At 37.3% G+C, this 20,222-nt stretch overlaps 2 protein-coding genes across 2 annotated transcripts; both read left to right on the top strand.

Annotated features, from left to right (window-relative positions):
- Positions 1-1,315: 1,315 nt before the first annotated feature.
- Positions 1,316-3,067, top strand: LOC114174654 (pentatricopeptide repeat-containing protein At4g33170-like). The gene has a single exon (XM_028059482.1). It carries the CDS (start codon positions 1,316-1,318, stop codon positions 3,065-3,067), a length of 1,752 nt encoding a protein of 583 aa, XP_027915283.1.
- Positions 3,068-3,741: 674 nt separating this feature from the next.
- Positions 3,742-19,465, top strand: LOC114173433 (presequence protease 1, chloroplastic/mitochondrial-like). The gene is made up of 19 exons (XM_028057835.1): positions 3,742-4,082; positions 4,161-4,344; positions 4,450-4,624; positions 4,733-4,865; positions 4,979-5,049; positions 5,392-5,475; positions 5,726-5,816; positions 11,699-12,219; positions 12,459-12,623; positions 12,722-12,940; positions 13,026-13,153; positions 14,196-14,385; positions 14,483-14,566; positions 14,651-14,748; positions 17,399-17,663; positions 17,808-17,970; positions 18,210-18,390; positions 18,613-18,684; positions 19,130-19,465. The coding sequence occupies exons 1-19, from the start codon at positions 3,821-3,823 to the stop codon at positions 19,269-19,271; spliced, it is 3,228 nt and encodes a 1,075-aa protein (XP_027913636.1). The 5' UTR covers positions 3,742-3,820; the 3' UTR covers positions 19,272-19,465.
- Positions 19,466-20,222: the final 757 nt, after the last annotated feature.

Below are 20,222 nucleotides of genomic sequence, written 5' to 3'. Positions count from 1 at the left end.
ATGGTTATTATTTTTATAGGTAATATATAATTTTGAGTTTTTGATGAACTATCCGTGGTGAGTTGGATTATTTAGTAAACTGTATGAGATGGAGGTCTCTCGTGTCTACTGGTAGGTTATAAAATTGATACCACATTAGTCAGCTTTTTGAGTAACAACTTAAAAAAAAAAATCTTGCTATACGTTTTAGAATACCTATAAGAAAGAGAGAACAATAACATCTCATACTATGTGCTTCCATGGATCCTTCATTCATTCTGGGTACATAATCCTTTAAACTTTTACATGAATATATTATATTATTGTGTCTTATATTTTTATTTCTATCATTTTTTTTTCTTTCAAACACTAAAATAGTCATTCGAACTCTATTTTTTTTCATTCAGACACTCAAACTAACTGGCTCTTGATACTACTTTTATAGGCAACAACTCTCTTATTAAAAACTTATTAACCGCTTGTTGTTGTTTCAATACAATGAATAATATAATCTATAGATTCACATTTCCTCACAATTATATTCAAAGAATACCAAAACAACTATAAACGACTAATAGGTTATCTATGTAGACTTCAACTACTAGTACATTTACTATCATAATAATTAATTAACTATACCGATTAATTACGCATGACTACTAATATATTTAAATTTATTAAAAATCGAACACTTTTGCACCTTATTCATAATAGGTAGGCATGATATCTGTATTACTTGTTAAAAGACTTTAAATATAAGTGATCCATGGATCAATATTATTTGTTTGGATTCTGTTTTTTTTTTTTGTCATAAATAGTGGGAACATTTTTCGGGTTTCTAAATTTTTGCATTGTAAAGCAATATATCAGTTTGTTAATTATGTTTCCTTTTAACTTAAATTTTTTTATTTTTAAACGATTTTTTATAATGGAAGTTACCCGAAAAATTTGGTAAGCACAATGAGTTGATTTAAGATTTTACAGCCGAAGTCTACAAAATATGAATAATTTATTTTTGGGGTTAAATTATTGATTAGTCTCTCCAAATAGTTTGCGTTTTTTTCTTACTGTAAGTCCATAAGGGGGCGTATGCCTGTTGAAAATGTAGAGGTGGTACTGGTAAAACTTGAAAGAGAAGGTGGGAAAGGAGAAGAGGTTGTGGTTCAATTTCTTTTTTAAAGATGTAATGTTGGTTTGAAAGATTTGAAAAGAAGGGTAAATGTTGGTTTGAAAGATTTGAAAGGAAGGGTAGGAAAAACTGACATTTGGGAATAAAAAAAACTGAAGAGGTGGTGAAAGAATCTACCTTCGCATTACCTGAAATCAAACGAAATACATGATTCGGTCCTCCGATTCCTTGAAAGCAAAAAAAGGGTTCCATTTGCAGTTGCAGGCATGTTTTGTATCAACGGCGACCACAGGGGAGGTATACTCTAATCTGTTGCGAAGATATGCGCAGGACTCAGACTTGCTCCGTGGAAGAGCAATTCACGCAAAATCAATCACAGGGTCTATTCCTTCAACCCGTTTTCTTCAAAACCATTTGCTTAACATGTACGTCAAAATCGGAGACCTTTCTTCGGGCCTTAAAATGTTTGACGAAATGCCCAGCAGGAATGTGGTGTCTTGGTCCGCTGTCATGTCGGGTTGCGTCCAAAATGGCTGCGCTCGGGAGGCTCTTTCTTTGTTTAGCCGTATGCACCAGGAGGGAGTTACGAAACCGAATGAATTCACATTTGTTAGTGCTCTACACGCGTGCTCTTTAACTGAAGCTGAGAATTATGGGACTCTGCCTCACCAGATTTATTCGTTAGTTGTGCGGTCAGGATTTATGTCTAATATCTTCTTACTCAATGCCTTTTTGGCATCCCTAATCAGACATGGTAAGTTGTCGGAAGCCATTATGGTTTTTAAGACAAGCCCAGACAAGGATACCGTGTCTTGGAATACCATGATAGGGGGTTACTTGCAGTTTTCTTGTGGCCAGATTCCGGAATTTTGGTGTTCTATGAATCGTGAGGGTATTAGACCTGATAACTTTACATTTGCCACCGCCCTCACTGGGTTGGCTGCTCTGTCTTATCTTCAAATGGGAACGCAAGTTCATGCACACCTTGTCAAAAGTGGTTATGGGGATGACCTTTGTGTGGGCAACTCACTGGCTGATATGTATATAAAAAATCATAAGTTGGTCGAGGCTTTCAGAGCTTTTCATGAGACTCCTAACAAAGATGTGTGCTCTTGGTCCCAGATTGCCGCTGGATGTTTACATTCCGGGGAACCGAGAAAAGCACTTGCACTCGTTGCTGACATGAAGAGAATGGGTGTAAAGCCAAACAAATTTACCCTGACAACTGCCCTGAATGCTTGTGCGAGTTTGGCTTCACTAGAGGAAGGGAAACAGATTCATGGCTTGAGGATCAAACTTGAAGGTGACATAGACATCGATGTCTGTGTTGATAATGCTACTCTCGATATGTATGCAAAATGTGGATGCATGGATAGTGCATGGGATGTTTTTCGATCAATGAACTCCCGTTCTGTCATCTCATGGACAACAATGATAATGGCGTGTGCACAGAATGGCCAATCCAGAGAAGCTATTCAAATTTTTGAGGAAATGAGGGAGACAAGTGTACTGCCAAATCACATCACCTTCGTGTGTGTTCTTTATGCATGTAGTCAAGGTGGGTTTGTTGATGATGGGTGGAAGTACTTTTCCTCCATGACTCCAGACTATGGAATCTTTCCTGGAGAAGATCACTACGCCTGTATGGTGAATATTCTTGGCAAGGCTGGTCTTATTAAAGAAGCTAAGGAGTTAATCCTAAGAATGCCAGTTCAGCCGAGTGCGATAGTTTGGCAGACATTGCTCAGTGCTTGTCAGCTTCACGGGGATGTGCCAACTGGGAAACTTGCAGCAGAACGTGCCCTACGACGAGACCGAAAAGACCCATCAACCTATTTGTTGTTGTCTAACATGTTTGCTGAATATAGCAATTGGGATGGCGTGTTGATTCTGAGAGAACTGATGGAGATGAAGGATGTAAAGAAAGTTCCAGGATCCAGTTGGATTGAAATCACATAAGAAAAATCTTCATTTCACATCACTCTTTTTTAATTTTCAATTTGTTATTATGTGCCACATCTTTTGTAATGAATTTGTGTACTGATATATCGTACCATTTACTAACCCTCTTAAGTAAATACAAGAACTAAATAACAAAGAATGCACATCGAACTCAAAGGTAATAACGACTAAATACAAAATTTAACAAGATTTGCACAAAACTTATAAAAAATATTGATTAAAAAATGTATTAATAATAAATTTTACTCATATTACTGCATCTAAATGATTTCATTTTCGTTCTTTTACTTTTCCTTTTTCAATGCAATAAAATATAAGAATAAAACTAAAATTTGTAGTTGTTTCTTAAGAGACATTTTCTTAGTTTGAGACAAAAATATAGTCATTGAGAGTGTGATATATGTGGTATACAGGAGGAAGTGTGGATACTCTTTGTTCCCCATGTCGATTCGTTTTGTTTTTAAAGAGACGTGTTAAAAAATAAAACTTTTCTTGTGATTTTTTTTTCCAACAGATAATTTGGAAATCACACGTTTTATTTTATAATTATTTTAAAAGTAAAGTAACACTACAATACCAAAAGGGATTTATTTAAATATATAATTATTTATTTTATAAGAAAAGATAATTGTTTTGGAAGTTTGAAGAAGCAAAGATTATAGAAGATGATATATTAGACGGAAGAAGGGTAGGGGTTGGGGATTGTGTTGTTTGATACGTGGAAGAAAAGAAAAGAGAAGCTAAGCAGTGATGGAAAGGGCGGCACTGGTTCGCTGTCTGCCGTGCTCTTCGGTTTTGTGCAGAACGTACTTACACTCTCATTCTCACGCCTGTCGCCGTTTCTCCATTCCCTCTTTCCCAACCTTTTCGAGGCCTTCTTCATTTCTCCGCCGCCGCCCCTCCAGATTGCTTCCGTCTTCTTCCTCGCCCCCTCACTTCCGAACCTCCTCCAACCGCTTCTCTTCCTTCTCCCCTCGAGCTGTTCTTTCTCCGTCTCCTTCTCCTTCTCCAGGTATCCGTCTATCTCTATCTTTCCATCCATTTCATCATTTGGATTTTCTGTCTCATAAATTCCATCGCGTCTGTGTAGCCTTTCCTCAGGTTAACGATGAAGTTGCCCTTGAATTGGGCTTTCAGAAAGTCTCCGAGGAATTCATTCCTGAATGCAAATCTAAAGCGGTGCTTTTCAGGCATATCAAGACTGGGGCTCAAGTCATGTCTGTTTCCAATGACGATGAGAATAAAGTGTTTGGGATTGTTTTCCGCACTCCTCCGTAACTCCTAACTCCGCTTTACCATTATCTTTCAGTAGCTTCAAATATTTCTTTACCATTTCAATCTACTCATTCTTCTTCTCTTTACATGCTTCTTTTCCCCAGCAAAGACTCCACTGGTATCCCTCACATCTTGGAGCATAGCGTCTTATGCGGCTCGCGGAAATACCCTTTGAAAGAACCATTTGTTGAATTATTGAAAGGAAGCTTGAACACTTTCCTTAATGCATTCACGTATCCCGATAGGACATGTTACCCAGTTGCTTCCACAAATTCAAAGGTCACTTAAATTAACTTCTTTCGCCTCATTCTTCGATCCAATGATTGTTTGGCTTCACACTACGTACAGCTCATCTATAACTGTGAAATCTTCCATCTTCCTAAACAGGATTTCTATAACTTGGTTGACGTCTACCTCGATGCCGTATTCTTTCCGAGATGTGTCGAGGACTTTCAGATTTTTCAACAGGAGGGCTGGCACTTTGAGCTCAACGATCCTTCCGAAGATATCACTTATAAAGGTTTCGTGAAACATTATTAATCTCTTTATCCTTCTGCGCACCATTTGTCCTACCTCTACTTTTGGACTCTTATGCATTTCAATAGTTTCTAAAGATGTCCTATTTGTTTTCAGGTGTTGTGTTTAATGAGATGAAGGGTGTATACTCTCAACCAGATAATATACTTGGGCGTGCTTCTCAGCAGGCTAGTTTTTTAATGGCCCGCCCTTTCCTTATCCTCTTATATTCTGTATTTTGAACTGAACTTTCCTCTTTTCCTATACTTTTTTTCTTTCCACATTTTCGAATGAAACAATTGAGCACTTGTAATAGTCTTTAGATGAATATCCCTTTGTTGTCAGCATCGGGTTTTAAATTATGTTGATATTCATCGTTGCAATTTGTAAGCTGCTTTCTCTGGACATGAAAGCATACCACATTTTCTAAATTTATTGAATTTTCTAGTTTCAATTTTATGTTACAAGTATCAATTATGAGGAATTTTGTGAAATTTCTTGATAATTTTGTTGATTTCATTATATATCAGGCTCTTTTCCCAGACACTACCTATGGTGTTGACAGTGGAGGTGATCCTAGAGTTATTCCCAAGTTAACATTTGAAGAATTTAAGGTTTGTCTTGAGAATCCTGTTAAATACTTGTTGCACTAATATGTACAAGTTTTTTGTTGGCTTTTAGTTGTTTGTAGCCACCAACAGTGTTTGATTTATGCAGCTTGATGGGAAAAGTATACATTTTCATTTGCATTCTCACATTGGTGACCGGTTTACTTCCATACAGTCTACTGTGGATCTTATTAGCTGCTGCGAATATTTGATTTTCTTAATTTGAGACCCCTTTCATTTTGAACTTAACTGGCAGGAATTTCACCGCAAGTATTATCATCCTAGTAATTCACGCATATGGTTTTATGGAAATGATGATCCAAATGAGCGGCTCCGAATCCTAAGTGGTAATAAGATTTAATTTAACTTGCTCCTTAAATATACTTACTGAAAATTGAGAAGAGTTGCATTGTTGTAATGCTCTGGCAAATCCAAGTACTGACTCCTGATTAGAATAAATGAAGTATGTGGTCTAACTCTTAGTCCAAACTCCAAATACATTTACTCCTTGCTATGACAATGCAAGGATATTTTTGGATGACCTTGATTGAACTCTTTTAGCAAAGCAAATCAGATTAAACATATTGTTATCTCTTCTAAAATTACATTACAAAAGCAGAAGCCATAAAGTATAATCCGACTTACAGTAGTACAATAAAACTTTCCTTGAGTTGGTAGGTACTTTGCGATAGCAAATTACCCGTGTCTTTCTCTATTTTAACCATTCCACTTTTATCTTGTAAAACATGTCATCAATTTCTTTACCACTTTATAATATTATCGCAGATATTAATTCTAAAAGGAAACCTGTTGTATGACATATTTTTCCATTCACAATGCATATACTTTATTTTATTCCAATGTCAACAAAAACCATTTGTTTCCAAAATTTGTCCCTGAAGTTCAAGTTTAGAGTAAATTGCTTCTCCTAATACTTCAATCAAAAACTATAACACCTGACAAAGAATAGAATTGGGGATCATCTTGTATGTCCGTGATAAGCACCTCCTATACTAGATTAAACCAGAAAGGTTTAAGGTTGGGCCTTGATGCTATTCTATCTCAATAGGAATGTTCTTGTAAAATAAGATGAAATAGGGTTTTAGGATTAATCTCCCTTGTGTAAACCCTACACAAAGGACAGTTTATTTATATTGATAATGGGCCAAATCCCAGAAATACATAATGGGCTGAGCCCAACTATTAAACACAATATTATATCATCTAACACTCCCCCTCAAGCTGGTGCATACAAATCGTATGTACCAAGCTTGTTACAAAGATAATCAATTCTAGGTCCTCGAAGAGACTTAGTGAAAATATCTGCTAATTGATCACTTGAATTGACAAACTCGGTCTTGATGTCCCCGGATAGGATTTTTTCTCGAATGAAGTGACAGTCAATTTCAATGTGTTTGGTCCTCTCATGAAAGACAGGATTAGAGCTAATATGAAGAGCAGCCTGATTGTCACATATGAGTGTCATTTGAGTGACATCTCCAAATTGCAATTCTTGAAGCAATTGCTTAAGCCAAACAAGTTCACATGTGGCTAAAGCCATAGCTCTATATTCTGCTTCTGCACTAGATCTTGCCACAACACTTTGTTTCTTGCTCTTCCAAGAGATCAAATTACCACCAATTGAGACACAATATCCGGAAGTAGATCTTCTGTCGGAAGGAGATCCTGCCCAGTCAGCATCTGAATAACATACAACTTTTGTATCAGAGTTGGAATCATATAGTAAACCTTTTCCAGGAGAGCTTTTGATATACTTTAATATGCGAATAACTGCATTCCAATGTTCTTCACATGGGGAATTAAGGAATTGACTCACCACGCTAACAGCAAAGGAAATATCAGGACGAGTAACAGTAAGATAATTCAACTTTCCAACTAACCGTCTGTACTGTTCAGGATCTGAGAAAGGCTCCCCCTGTTTAGGTAGAAGTTTAATATTAGGATCCATGGGTGTTTCTACTGCTTTAGAATTCATTAATCCAGTTTCCTCCAGAATATCCAATGCATATTTCCTCTGAGATATGACAATACCACTATTGGATTGTGCTACTTCAATACCCAAGAAATACCTGAGTTTTCCAAGATCTTTGGTCTGAAAATGACGACAAAGATGTTGCTTTAAGAGGGAGATGCCAAGGTTGTCGCTTCCTGTGAGAACAATGTCATCAACATACACTATTAAGTAGATACATCCAGCACTGGAGTGACGATAAAAAACTGAATGATCCACTTCACTGCGAGACATGCCAAATTGTTGAACAACACTACTGAATTTTCCAAACCAGGCCCGAGGAGACTGCTTTAGGCCATATAAAGATTTGTGAAGACGACAAACCAATCCAGAAGACTCCCCCTGAGCAACAAAACCCGGAGGTTGCTCCATATAAATTTCTTCATTCAAATCGCCATTGAGGAATGCATTTTTGACATCAAATTGGTGAAGAGGCCATTGGCGAAGAGCAGCCATGGCAATGAATAAGCGAACAGATGCCATCTTGGCCACTGGAGAAAAAGTATCACCATAATCCAAACCAAAGATCTGTGTGTAACCTTTGGCAACAAGGCGAGCTTTGAGACGGTCAACAGTGCCATCAGGGCCAACTTTGATAGCATAGACCCACCTGCAACCAACAACAGATTTCCCGGATGGTAATTGAACAAGATCCCATGTTCCACTATGCCTGAGAGCACTCAATTCATCAAGCATGGCCTGACGCCAACCAGGGTGGGCTAATGCATCACCTAAAGATTTTGGAATTGACAAAGAGGAAATAGACGAAAGGCATGTATAGAAAGATGGAGAGATTCTATGATAACTCAAAGCAGCATAATGAGGAGAATGATTACGGGTAGAACGCATACCTTTACGAAGGGCAATGGGAAGATCAGACTCAGTTGTTGGAACCGGAGGAGACAAATAACTCGGCACTTGATGTGAGTCATGAGTTGGTGGTTGGCAACGATGTCTTCTGCTATAAACCTGAAGAGGTGGTCTATCCGCAATAGGTACACTCGGAGGTGGCTGAGGAGAATCCGAGGTGGCACTGGAAGTGGGCACACTAGGAGGATCACACACAACAGGGATATCTATAGTAGTAGATGGTGGCTCACAACGAGAAGAGGGGTGTGTGAAGTAAAAAGAAGACTCGTCAAAGGTGACATCAGCGGAGATAAAATGACGATTGAGGGAAGGAGAGAAACACTTATACCCTTTTTGTGAGCGGGGGAATCCTAAGAAGACACATTTGTGGGCTCTCGGAGACAACTTATCCAAGCCAGGACTAAAATCATGAACAAAACATGTGGACCCAAAGACTTTAAGAGGTAAAGGGTGAAGAGGGTCGTGAGGAAATAAAATAGAATGAGGAACTTGGTTATGCAAGACTGAAGAAGGCATGCGATTAATAAGATAACAAGCAGTAAGAACCGCATCACCCCAAAAATGTGAAGGAACTGCACCATGAATTAAAAGAGTGCGAGTTGTTTCAATAAGGTGCCTATTCTTGCGCTCAGCCACTCCATTTTGTTGGGGTGTATAAGCGCATGATGTTTGATGAAGAATGCCCTGAGAAGCCATAAAATGTTTGAAGGATTGAGAGAGATATTCACGACCATTATCACTCCGCAAATTTCGAATAGAAACCCCAAACTGTGTTTTAATTTCATGAAAGAATGATTGAAAAATAGAGAACAACTCAGAACGATTTTTCATTAAATATAACCAAGTACATCTTGAATAATCATCAATAAAAGTAACAAAATATTGAAAACCTAAAGTAGACTTAACACGACTAGGTCCCCAAATGTCCGAATGAACTAATGCAAAAGGGGACAAAGCTCGTTGTGAGACACTACAAGGAAACGAACTACGACTATGCTTTCCTAATTGACAAGACTCACACGACAAACTAGATAACTTGGACAAGCTGGGGACAAGTTGTTGCAGTTTGGCAAGGCTGGGATGACCAAATTGTGCATGAAGAAGGGATGGTGATTCCATAGCCGCGCCAACATGTGAAGGAGGACGAAGATGATACAGACCATGAGACTCACATCCGGTGCCAATCATGTGTCTCGAACTCCGGTCCTGTAAACAAACAGAATCTTTGGTAAAGGAAATAATACAATCAAGAGAACGAGTTAGTCGACTGACAGATAATAAATTGAATGGAGACCCAGGAACATAAAGAACATGATCAATGGATATGGATGGAAAAATATTAACAGTACCAACACCATGAGATGAGACTCTAGACCCATCAGCCATTGTAACTGAGGGTAAATGATCCGGACAAGACAAAGAAGAAAACAAAGATTTGTTACCAGTAATATGGTCTGTGGCGCCTGAGTCAAGAACCCAAGGACCAAGAGAATCAGAGTGAGTCAGGCCAACGAATGATGTACCTGTGCGTGCAACAGAGGCAGATGTAGTGGAACTAGAACTTTGACGTTCCTCATACCATTTGAGAAAGTCGTTGAAAATGGCAGGGTGCCCTGCGGTATCAGATGAAGCAGGATCCACAGTCGCTGATCGGGGAGGAGGATCAGAGTGAACTACTGCAGCAGACCGAGGAGGACGTCCATGTAGAGCATAACATTTGTCAATCTTGTGGCCTAATTTGCCACAATGGTCACACTTGGGTCGTCCCTTTCCCGGCTTGCGAGAACGATTGCGATCATCCCGCTGAGAGACCAAGACTGAGGAATCATCAGCACAAGTAGATGTATCAATGATTTGTTTTCTTGGCACACGTAAAAGGGCAGAACTAGTAGCAGTGAAGTTGGGCACAACAGGAGACCCCAAAATCTGGTCGTGAACATGGGAATATTCATCAGAAAGACCATGTAATGCCAATAACATAAAGAACTTTGACCGTTGCTCAAGTTCTTCAGCTGGAGTGGAGGCCGGAGGCAATAACTCATTAAACTCATGCAGAAGGGCATGAATTTTGCCCAAATATTCAGCCATGGGTCCAGGACTCTGCGGAGCAACAACTTTGAAAAGATCCTGACAAACACCATAAAGACGTTGAGTGTCATTGGTGTATAACAACTTGGCCTGTGCCCAAACGTCTGAACATGTTTCATATGAACGAAACATTTGTTTCAGCGAAGAGTTAATGGTGGACTTAATGACGATGCATAATTGGGCATCAATTTTCGTCCAGCGGGAAACTTCATCTGCAGCAACTGTAGTTACACTCTGGGTGAGATGATCTTCATATCCTTGACTCTTGAGCCAAAGTTTGATATCGGATGCCCATGTCGCGTAATTTGTGCCATCCAACTTGTCAATGGATAAATGCACATTGACGTAGTTGGTATAAACAGAGGGTTCAGACAGCGGAGTGCTTGAAGATGACACACTCGAATTGGCAGCGGAAGAAGCCATAGAGGGAGAAACCCTAAAAATTCAAGGTGCTCCGATTGAAACAACAACCACAGATTCAGAAAGAGCTCAAGAAGGCGATTCAGGCGAAGTTGATCGGCGCAGAAAACGACCGGCGACGCGCCGTCACGCGCGGCGGAGAGGTGGCGGCTGCCGGAGCTTGCGGCGGCGCGTGGAGGCGCGTGAGAGCTCCGATGGCGGCGATCTCTGCGGCGTTGGAGTCGCCTGGCCGAGACGAACAAAACCGTCTGGTCGTCGGTCGAAACTGCAGCTCCGGCGACGGCGGCGGCGGCGGCGGCGACGGTGACGACGACAGAAGCGGCGGCAATGAGCGGCGGCGGGACGGTGGCTGTAGTAAACTAACCTAAGCTCTAGATACCATGTAAAATAAGATGAAATAGGGTTTTAGGATTAATCTCCCTTGTGTAAACCCTACACAAAGGACAGTTTATTTATATTGATAATGGGCCAAATTCCAGAAATACATAATGGGCTGAGCCCAACTATTAAACACAATATTATATCATCTAACAGTTCTCATACTAGTTGTTACCTCATTGTGCATGAGTTTGTATTGATTTCCCCTTGGAAGATTCTATTATTTTCTCTCCAAGAGCTTCCAGAATAATTACAGACATATCTTTCTTTGGATTATAGGTTTTACTTTTTATATTTCTCTATTTTTAACACTGCGTTCTATACACTGTTATTTTGCTGGTAACTAAAATGTTTCCTTGTTTTTCTGTTTATGATCTAATTATACTGGGTTCTGATTCATAGCAATAAGTCACTTACTTCTTCCTATTCTCTGTTGCCCAGAATATTTAGACTTATTTGACTCTAGTTTGGCCTCTGAAGAATCAAGGGTTGAACCGCAGACACTATTTTCAAAGCCAGTCCGGATTGTTGAGACATATCCTGCTGGTGAAGAGGGTGATTTAAAGAAGAAGCACATGGTCTGTCTTAACTGGTTGCTCTCTGATAAGCCCTTGGACCTGGAAACTGAGCTGACAATAGGATTTCTGAATCACCTTCTGTTGGGCACTCCTGCTTCACCACTGAGGAAAATTTTGCTAGAAAGTGGACTGGGCGATGCCATTGTTGGTGGTGGGGTTGAAGATGAACTACTCCAGCCTCAATTTAGCATTGGAATGAAGGGTGTTTCTGAAGATGATATTCATAGAGTAGAAGAACTGGTCACAAGTACACTTAAAAAATTGGCAGAGGAAGGTTTTGATACAGATGCAATTGAGGCTTCTATGAATACAATTGAATTTTCTTTGAGAGAGAACAACACTGGGTCATTTCCTCGTGGATTGTCTCTTATGCTCCAGTCCATGGTAAGATATGCTAAATCTTTTTGTGGTTGAAAATGCACATCCTTCTTCCATTAAGATTTGTAATTGTTCTTGTTGAGAATCAGAATAATAGATTTTGTTTATTTTAGAGGAAACAATGTCCTCGAATCGTGCAGAATAAATGTAATGAGTCTGCAGAATTAGTTGTGTATTCATATACATGGTATTCTATCCAATGTATTTGAGTTCTTTGTTGTAACTGTTTTGATTTTAATTTGTAGGGTAAATGGATTTATGATATGAATCCCTTTGAGCCATTGAAGTATGAGAAGCCTCTTCAAGGTCTAAAATCTAGAATATCAAAAGAGGGCTCTAAGTCTGTTTTTTCTCCTCTAATAGAGAAATTCATCTTGAACAATCCACACAAAGTTACCGTGGAAATGCAGGTTCGTTATTACATAGGCTTAAAAACATGTGTTAGTGTGAAAGCCATCTTTCATCCAATATACGTTGGTCTTTATTGATGGCAGTCATTCCTTTTCAGCCCGATCCTGAAAAAGCTGCTCGTGAGGAAGCCACTGAGAAACAGATATTGCAGAAAGTTAAAACTAGTATGACAGCAGAAGATCTGGCAGAGTTAACCCGTGCTACACGTGAGCTTCAACTTAAACAGGAAACCCCTGACCCACCGGAAGCTTTGAAAACTGTTCCTAGCCTTTCTCTACAAGATATTCCTAAAGAACCTATTCGTATTCCCACTGAGGTTTATCACTACTTCCCTTCAATGAGATATATATGTTTGCTTTATGATCTGTAGAGATTCACAAGAACCTGCTTGCTTAATGTAGGTTGGGGATATCAATGGTGTAAAAGTTTTGCAACATGATCTTTTCACCAATGATGTTCTTTACACTGAAATAGTATTCAACATGAATTCATTGAAGCAAGAGCTTCTTCCATTAGTGCCACTGTTTTGGTAATTATACAGCCTCTGCAAGTTGTTTTACATTTTATTTCCATTCATCTATAGCTCCTAATATTTATTTGCGAAGTTAATTTATTTCTTGGAAACCATATTCAATTGGTTGACTAGTTATATTATCATTAAGCTTCATCAGTCTGGAGCTTAGTTATCAAAATCCATGTATGGACACTGGTTTGTGCATGAACAGTATTCCTGCTAAATTCTGCTATATCTTCTTTGGATTTTATTTTCTCTTATATAATATTTTTAACTTTATAACTTTTATTGTTATTATTATTATTATTATTATAATTATTGGAGTATCATAACAGTAAATTGACCAATATCATTTTATTATATTACTAAAATATTTAAAAAGAAAAATAGTAATGGTATTTTTATGCCACAGCATAGTAAAATTTATATAGTACTTTTTTTTTATCTAGATAAATTTCAGTAATTATTTTTATGTAACAAATGTTATATAATGGTTTTATTGTTTGATTATTGTCACCCTAAAATAATAATGTTACTAACTTATTGTTTTGCATTAAATCTTCCTGGGCTGCTCAGTGAGAGTCTGATAATTGGTCTGTAGTCCATGACTTTTCTTGATTATTATTTAGTGCTTGTTCGGAAAAAAAAAGTTGCCCTTGAGGTGAATTGACGTATCCCCAGTGTCAGCCTGTGTTACTATTATGTTCAGTGCTTTGAGAAAGTGGGAATATCCATTTGAAGCCCCTCAAACGACAATTCAAACTTAGTTCCTAACTTTGCAAAAATGTCATTCCTTTAGGCTTTGAAGCCAGTAAAAAATGAGGCAGAAAAGGACTAGAATGACTTCTTACAATGTCTTGGACTAATTGAAAGTTTAGATAGTTAAGAGACTAAAGTGTTTGACTTACATCGAAATAGCTAATTTGTCTCCCCTTTTGATGTTTGATTCTTCAATTCCTCTTCATAATTATGTGTATATCAAAATCAACAGCATCTACTTTGACAGATAAATAATATAAAGCTCTATTGTCAGTAACTCTCATGTTATTTTTGACAGCCAATCATTGTTGGAGATGGGAACAAAGGACCTAACTTTTGTCCAATTAAACCAATTAATTGGGAGAAAAACGGGAGGAATATCAGTTTATCCACTCACATCATCGGTGCGGGGCAAGGAAGATCCATGTAGTCACATGGTTGTTCGAGGCAAAGCCATGGCTGGATGTGTTGAAGACCTTTATGACTTGGTACTTTTATTTATATAAAAGTTTCAAATTTCAACAAACTATATTAGCCTAGAATTTTTAATTGTGGTCATGTAAATCCTAAATGCTTCTGCTCTAGGTTAATTCTGTTCTTCAAGATGTCCAATTTACAGACCAACAGCGTTTCAAACAATTTGTTTCCCAGAGTAAAGCAAGAATGGAGGTAATTAGTGAAATGTTTCATGTAAAGGGAGCACAAAAATCATAAAAAGTGACTTATCTATATTTTGCTTTCGTCTATTGTCAGAATCGGTTAAGAGGAAGTGGTCACGGAATTGCAGCTGCAAGGATGGATGCAAAACTAAATGCAGCAGGTTGGATGTCAGAAAAGATGGGAGGTCTAAGGTTGGCAAATCTATATACTCTTGTGACCTTCTGCAAGGGTGCATTTATAAATAATTCTCTGTTATTATATCCATTATTGTCATATTAAATGCTACAAGTAATATTATTTTATTTATTGGATTTAAATACTAATTGTAGTTTAGGAGAATACAACACAATTATGATCTCATTGATTAATTGAAGTGATGAAGGATGATAGAATGGGCAGAGTTGGTTGGAAACTATCTTGCCAATTTGATTACAGATCAAACTTAATCAAACTTGTGGGTAAGGGAAAAGTAAAACCAAAGATAAGGTTGAGATATGGTCTCATTCTATTCTGTGATTCTAGAAATTATTTTAATTTTGAAAAATAAAAATTCTCATAATATTTAACTTTATGTTCAAATTTCACATGATAGTCAATTCCGTTGGTTTGAGTAAAACCCTTGACAACCAACCAAGCTTTATATATCCTTCAATGGATCCATCTATCATTTTGCCTTATACCTAATTGTGAATCCCCATTTTCATCTCAATATTGCCTTTTCTCTAGGCAAATCAGCCGTTTCCAAGTCTTATTTTTTTTTTGGAGTTTTTGTATCCTAAGACAGCTGGCCAGTCATGAACCTTTAAGGCATCCTGTATATCCGTTCAGAATTTCTTTTGTCAGTTTTTTTCATTCAATAGGCATTCTTCTGTGTGAGAAACCATTTCTTTCGTGGGTTTTTTATCTTTTCAATTTTTGGTGGCAAGAACTTCAATCAATGGTGTATCTAGATGATGGGTGTCATCTTTAGCTTCCAAGAAGTGGAGGAAGGTGCTATGGAGGCATAGAGGGCAGTATACAGGGAATCTAAGAAGAAAGACTTCAGAGCTCTTTTACTGATCCATCAATGTGTGTGTTCTACCAATTTTGAGAAGATATCCCAGGATATTTTGAATTAGTTATATGGAGGTTTGGTGGATAAAGTAAAAAAAAGTGAAGCTTAAATCCCTTTGTTAACCAACAAACAAGCAATGAGAAAGAAACAAACACAGAAGCACCCACACAATGTAGAGCCGAAACAAGTCTAGTATATAAACAAGAAAATACAATGAGTTTTAGTGCTCGTTTATTGTATAGAAGGCACCCATATGTAGGTGACAACAAAAGGGTAGAAAGTAAGTTAGAACTGAAAACAAAAATCTAACTAACATAACAAAGTTAGACTATTGCTTACCATTGGATTGTCTACCTAGCTGAACAATCTACACTTCCAGATGGTCTATCACATACTGAAAGTTCTGGGTATCACCTAACAAAATCTGCATTGACTTGGAGTCTCTATCATTAGCATTTCTCCCAGCAATCAACATTCAACAAGTCCAAACGGTTGATGAACAAGTTGTCCTTTGAGTCCACCTTCTTTAATCCTCTTCTCAATGCAAATAAAGTGATATCTATTGTCAATATGTTTGGTTCGCTCGTGGTGAAGATGATTGTTGGCCAAACAAATTGCATTGAAAACTATCACAGAAGATGACAGCCTTCTGCTGCTAAAATCTAAGGTTATTCCTCATGAGTCAACTAATTTACCATTGATTTCAATCTGTGACTCATACTTGGACCACGATGCGTTCGGTACACATAGTGCTGTTTACATGGTCTGACAGCCTTTAGGGAATACAGTATTAAGACACAGAAAAATGAAAAAGTCAGAGAGCCACTAAAATCTCGATAGTGTGCCTCTAAGTAGGACAATCCATATACTGATTAACCTATGAACCCATGCAAATACATATACATAAATAAACTAAACCTCAACATTTAAGTGTAGCACCACACATCACCACATCAGGCTGTTGACATAAAGATATATAAAGAATTCATCTAGGAATGAGATTATTCATACAAAGACTTGAGATTTCTTGATCACTCTCCTCATATGTTCTCATATTTATATCAATAGAATTTTGATACAATGAGTATAGGGAAGAGCCAAGATCAAGCTAGATTCCGAGGTAAAAAGATAGATACGGCTTGTATAGCAGTTTTTCAATACAACTACTTCCTATATTCAATACCTATTGTAATACAGAATCATCATAACCTGTCAACATTGTAAAGATGGTGACTTGGGTATTTTCTGCCCTTGATTGTCTGTATTAGATAATCTAAAATGCTCATCATATGGAGCTTCTAGTAGGTTTCCTTTGTGTGCTAAGGCTTCCTGCATTGTGCCTGCCAAGGGTTTTCTTCAATCATGGGCTTATCTTCATGTTCCAGCTTGAAGCTGCTTTGGGGTTTGGAACTCTATTAGTTTCCCCAGACCTATATTGTCTGGCCATTGTTGTTTTCGCCATGGTGGGTGGATTCCCGGATCAGAGTGTTGTGCTCTATACCATGTAGTTTAGGAGAAGGATAGGTAGAATTCAAAGTAGTAGATAAGGGGAAGATAAAAATATATAAGACTGAGATTTAGATGGATCTTATCTTATCTGTCCCTAGTTTCTAAAAGAATTATTTAAAATTTTTGAAAGAGAAAGTCCTTAGAACTTTGACATTACTATTATATGTTAAAGGTTTGAAATTTCATGATTGTCTCTTTTACTCTACTTTTTATTATTGAAACAATACTGAGTATAATTCCTGTTGTATACCTATATATTTATTGATTATTCTTTCCAGTTACCTTGAATTCCTCCAAACCCTTGAAAAGAGAGTTGATCAAGACTGGGTTGATATCTCATCTTCTCTTGAGGAAATTCGAAAATCTATATTTACCAAACAAGGCTGCTTGGTAAATGTCACTGCTGATAGGAAAAACCTTGCAAACGCAGAGAAAGTTGTGAGCAAATTTGTTGATCTTCTTCCCACTAGCTCTCCCATTGCAACAACTCCTCGTAATTTTAGACTTCCATTGACAAATGAAGCTATTGTGATTCCTACTCAGGTAATATAATATAATGTTGTTATCGCTATTCATATGTTTATTTCTGTCACGCAGAGTGTAATTGATCCAGAAGTTTCTTTTTTTCATTTTTCCCTGTTATCTTTATTTTGTTTTTATCAACATATCACGGTGATTCTTCTATAGGTTAATTATGTGGGAAAAGCAGCCAACATTTATGATGTTGGTTATCAGCTTAATGGGAGTGCATACGTTATTTCCAAATATATTAGCAATACATGGTTGTGGGATCGGGTACGTGTCAGTGGTGGAGCTTACGGAGGCTTCTGTGATTTTGATACTCACTCAGGCAAGTTGAACTATATTTAACATTAGCAATAATTATTGAAAGAATTTAATTTTTATATAGTCTGTGCAACTTTTATACTAGCAGCCAACAGGAAGCAATTTTAGGTATGAGTCAACTAATTTACCTTTTGTTTCAATCTGCCATTATATAAATGTAAAAAATATTTACGCTGTCTCTGTAGTCTAATTAAATTCCTTTTAAAAAAACATCCCTGCAATCTTACCTTTTTCTGCTTCTAGGAGTGTTCTCCTTCTTATCGTATCGTGATCCCAATTTGCTGAAGACACTTGATGTATATGATGGAACTGGTGACTTCTTAAGAAAACTACAAATAGATGACGACACTTTGACAAAAGCCATAATTGGAACCATTGGGGATGTAGATGCTTATCAACTTCCGGATGCCAAAGGTTACAGTAGGTATGTTTATGAGATAGTTGATGCTTTCGAAGCCTGTTTTCTATGTTTATCGGTTCTTTTGCCACTCAATGACCAAACAACAGAGACTGGACCAGACACAAATACACTCCAAGCAAAGATTACTTGCTGAATTATTAGTAGTTGCGTCTAAAATGTGCAATTGTTGTTTTCTTCTCTCTTATTGTAGTTACAAACTGTGCTTGCTTTTCATTTAATTTGCAGTATGTTGCGGTACTTGCTGGGTATCACAGAGGAAGAAAGACAAATAAGACGTGAAGAAATATTATCTACTAGGTGAATATGTTATCTTTACTCTTTACGAATACGTGATCATTTGATCTGTGGCTAATGCTGAAGCAGAATAATGTATCTGATCTCAATATATCTCACTGTGTGGTGGGGAGCAACAATCCCAACACGTTTTTCTGAAGTTGGAATCAATGAAAATTTTAACACAGCTGATTTTCTGTGTCGTTGCTGCCCCCACAGACTAGTCTCCGTAAATGCGTTGCTTTATTTAAGACATTTCTTAAATATTTTGCAAGGTTATGCCTCATTGTTGGCCTTGAATTCGGTTATTCACTTGTAAAAGTACTAATGAATTAAAAAATATGGAACTTTTTGCATATAAATTCCATGTATACCTGGCCAACTTGGTGCTACGACTTATGTACTGAACTTAATTCTGACCTTTGAAACCATTTGTTGTTCTTATTATACTGTTTTTTATTTCTGCCAGTTTGAAGGACTTCAAAAATTTTACGGATGCAATGGAAGCAGTTAAGAACAAAGGGGTTGTGGTTGCAGTGGCATCTCCCGAGGATGTAGAAGCTGCTAAAAAGAATCGTCCCAACTTTTTTCAAGTGAAGAAAGCCCTTTAGTTTCAGGATTGATTCTGTACTGATTAGAAATTGTATTTTTTTCATGATTTTCTCTAATTTAGAATATAACATTATAGCTCGTCCATGATCATTGATCAAGAAATTCTCTTCCCCACCGGATAAAATAGGACTCCTTAATTCATTATTTTACACCTACGATTATACAACTTCTCAAAAGCCCTTCTTAGTGCACACGTTTCCGTTCTTGCTGTTGTTTTTGATAGGTTTCTTGGCCTTTAGTCTCCTAACAGTTTTTCTACCAACTTTTTAGTAAATTTAATGTTTTAATCAAGAGAAATACTAGCCGAGTGAACCTTACTGAAAAGTACAATTATTTTCTTGTTTTAGGTCTTATTTGATGACTTTTTCTCTTTCTCTCGTAATTTTTAATGAACTTTAGTTGGTATAAAATGGGTTAGAAATGGTTAACAGGATGTGATGTTAATTGTCGAGAAGGGAAACCAATATGATGAGTTTCATGTGGTGCTTTTCTTTGATTCATCTCCGATGAATATCCAATTAATGCTTCTCTCCTGTTTTCTACTCAATTTTTAATTGCTGGCCGAGGTTTCTGTAGATAATGGGATTCAATTCCGGAAAGAAACTGATTCATCGGTTTTATATTTGTGTCATGAGATGATAGATATATTTTAATGGAAATGTTGGTAATTGAATACTAAATATTTAGAATACATTAAATATTCTTAAGCTAGTATCTCATTTTTTTTATACATTGGCTAGTAAGATCTTTCAATTTTCACAAATTGAAATATATGGATGGACTTTTTCAATGTCACGACATAGAGTATTCAGGAGCTTGTTTTTCAATTTTTCAGAACTTTTACGAGAATTGTGTTATTGTGTTGCACGAAATCAAATGTGGACAACATGATAAATTAAACAGTGCCTTACACCAATTAACATATTTGTTCACTTCTCCTGTAAATTGAT

The sequence above is a fragment of the Vigna unguiculata genome, chromosome 2 (genome assembly GCF_004118075.2).
Source record: "Vigna unguiculata cultivar IT97K-499-35 chromosome 2, ASM411807v1, whole genome shotgun sequence".
NCBI lineage: Eukaryota > Viridiplantae > Streptophyta > Magnoliopsida > Fabales > Fabaceae > Vigna > Vigna unguiculata.
This window is presented reverse-complemented; position numbering and strand designations above follow the sequence as displayed.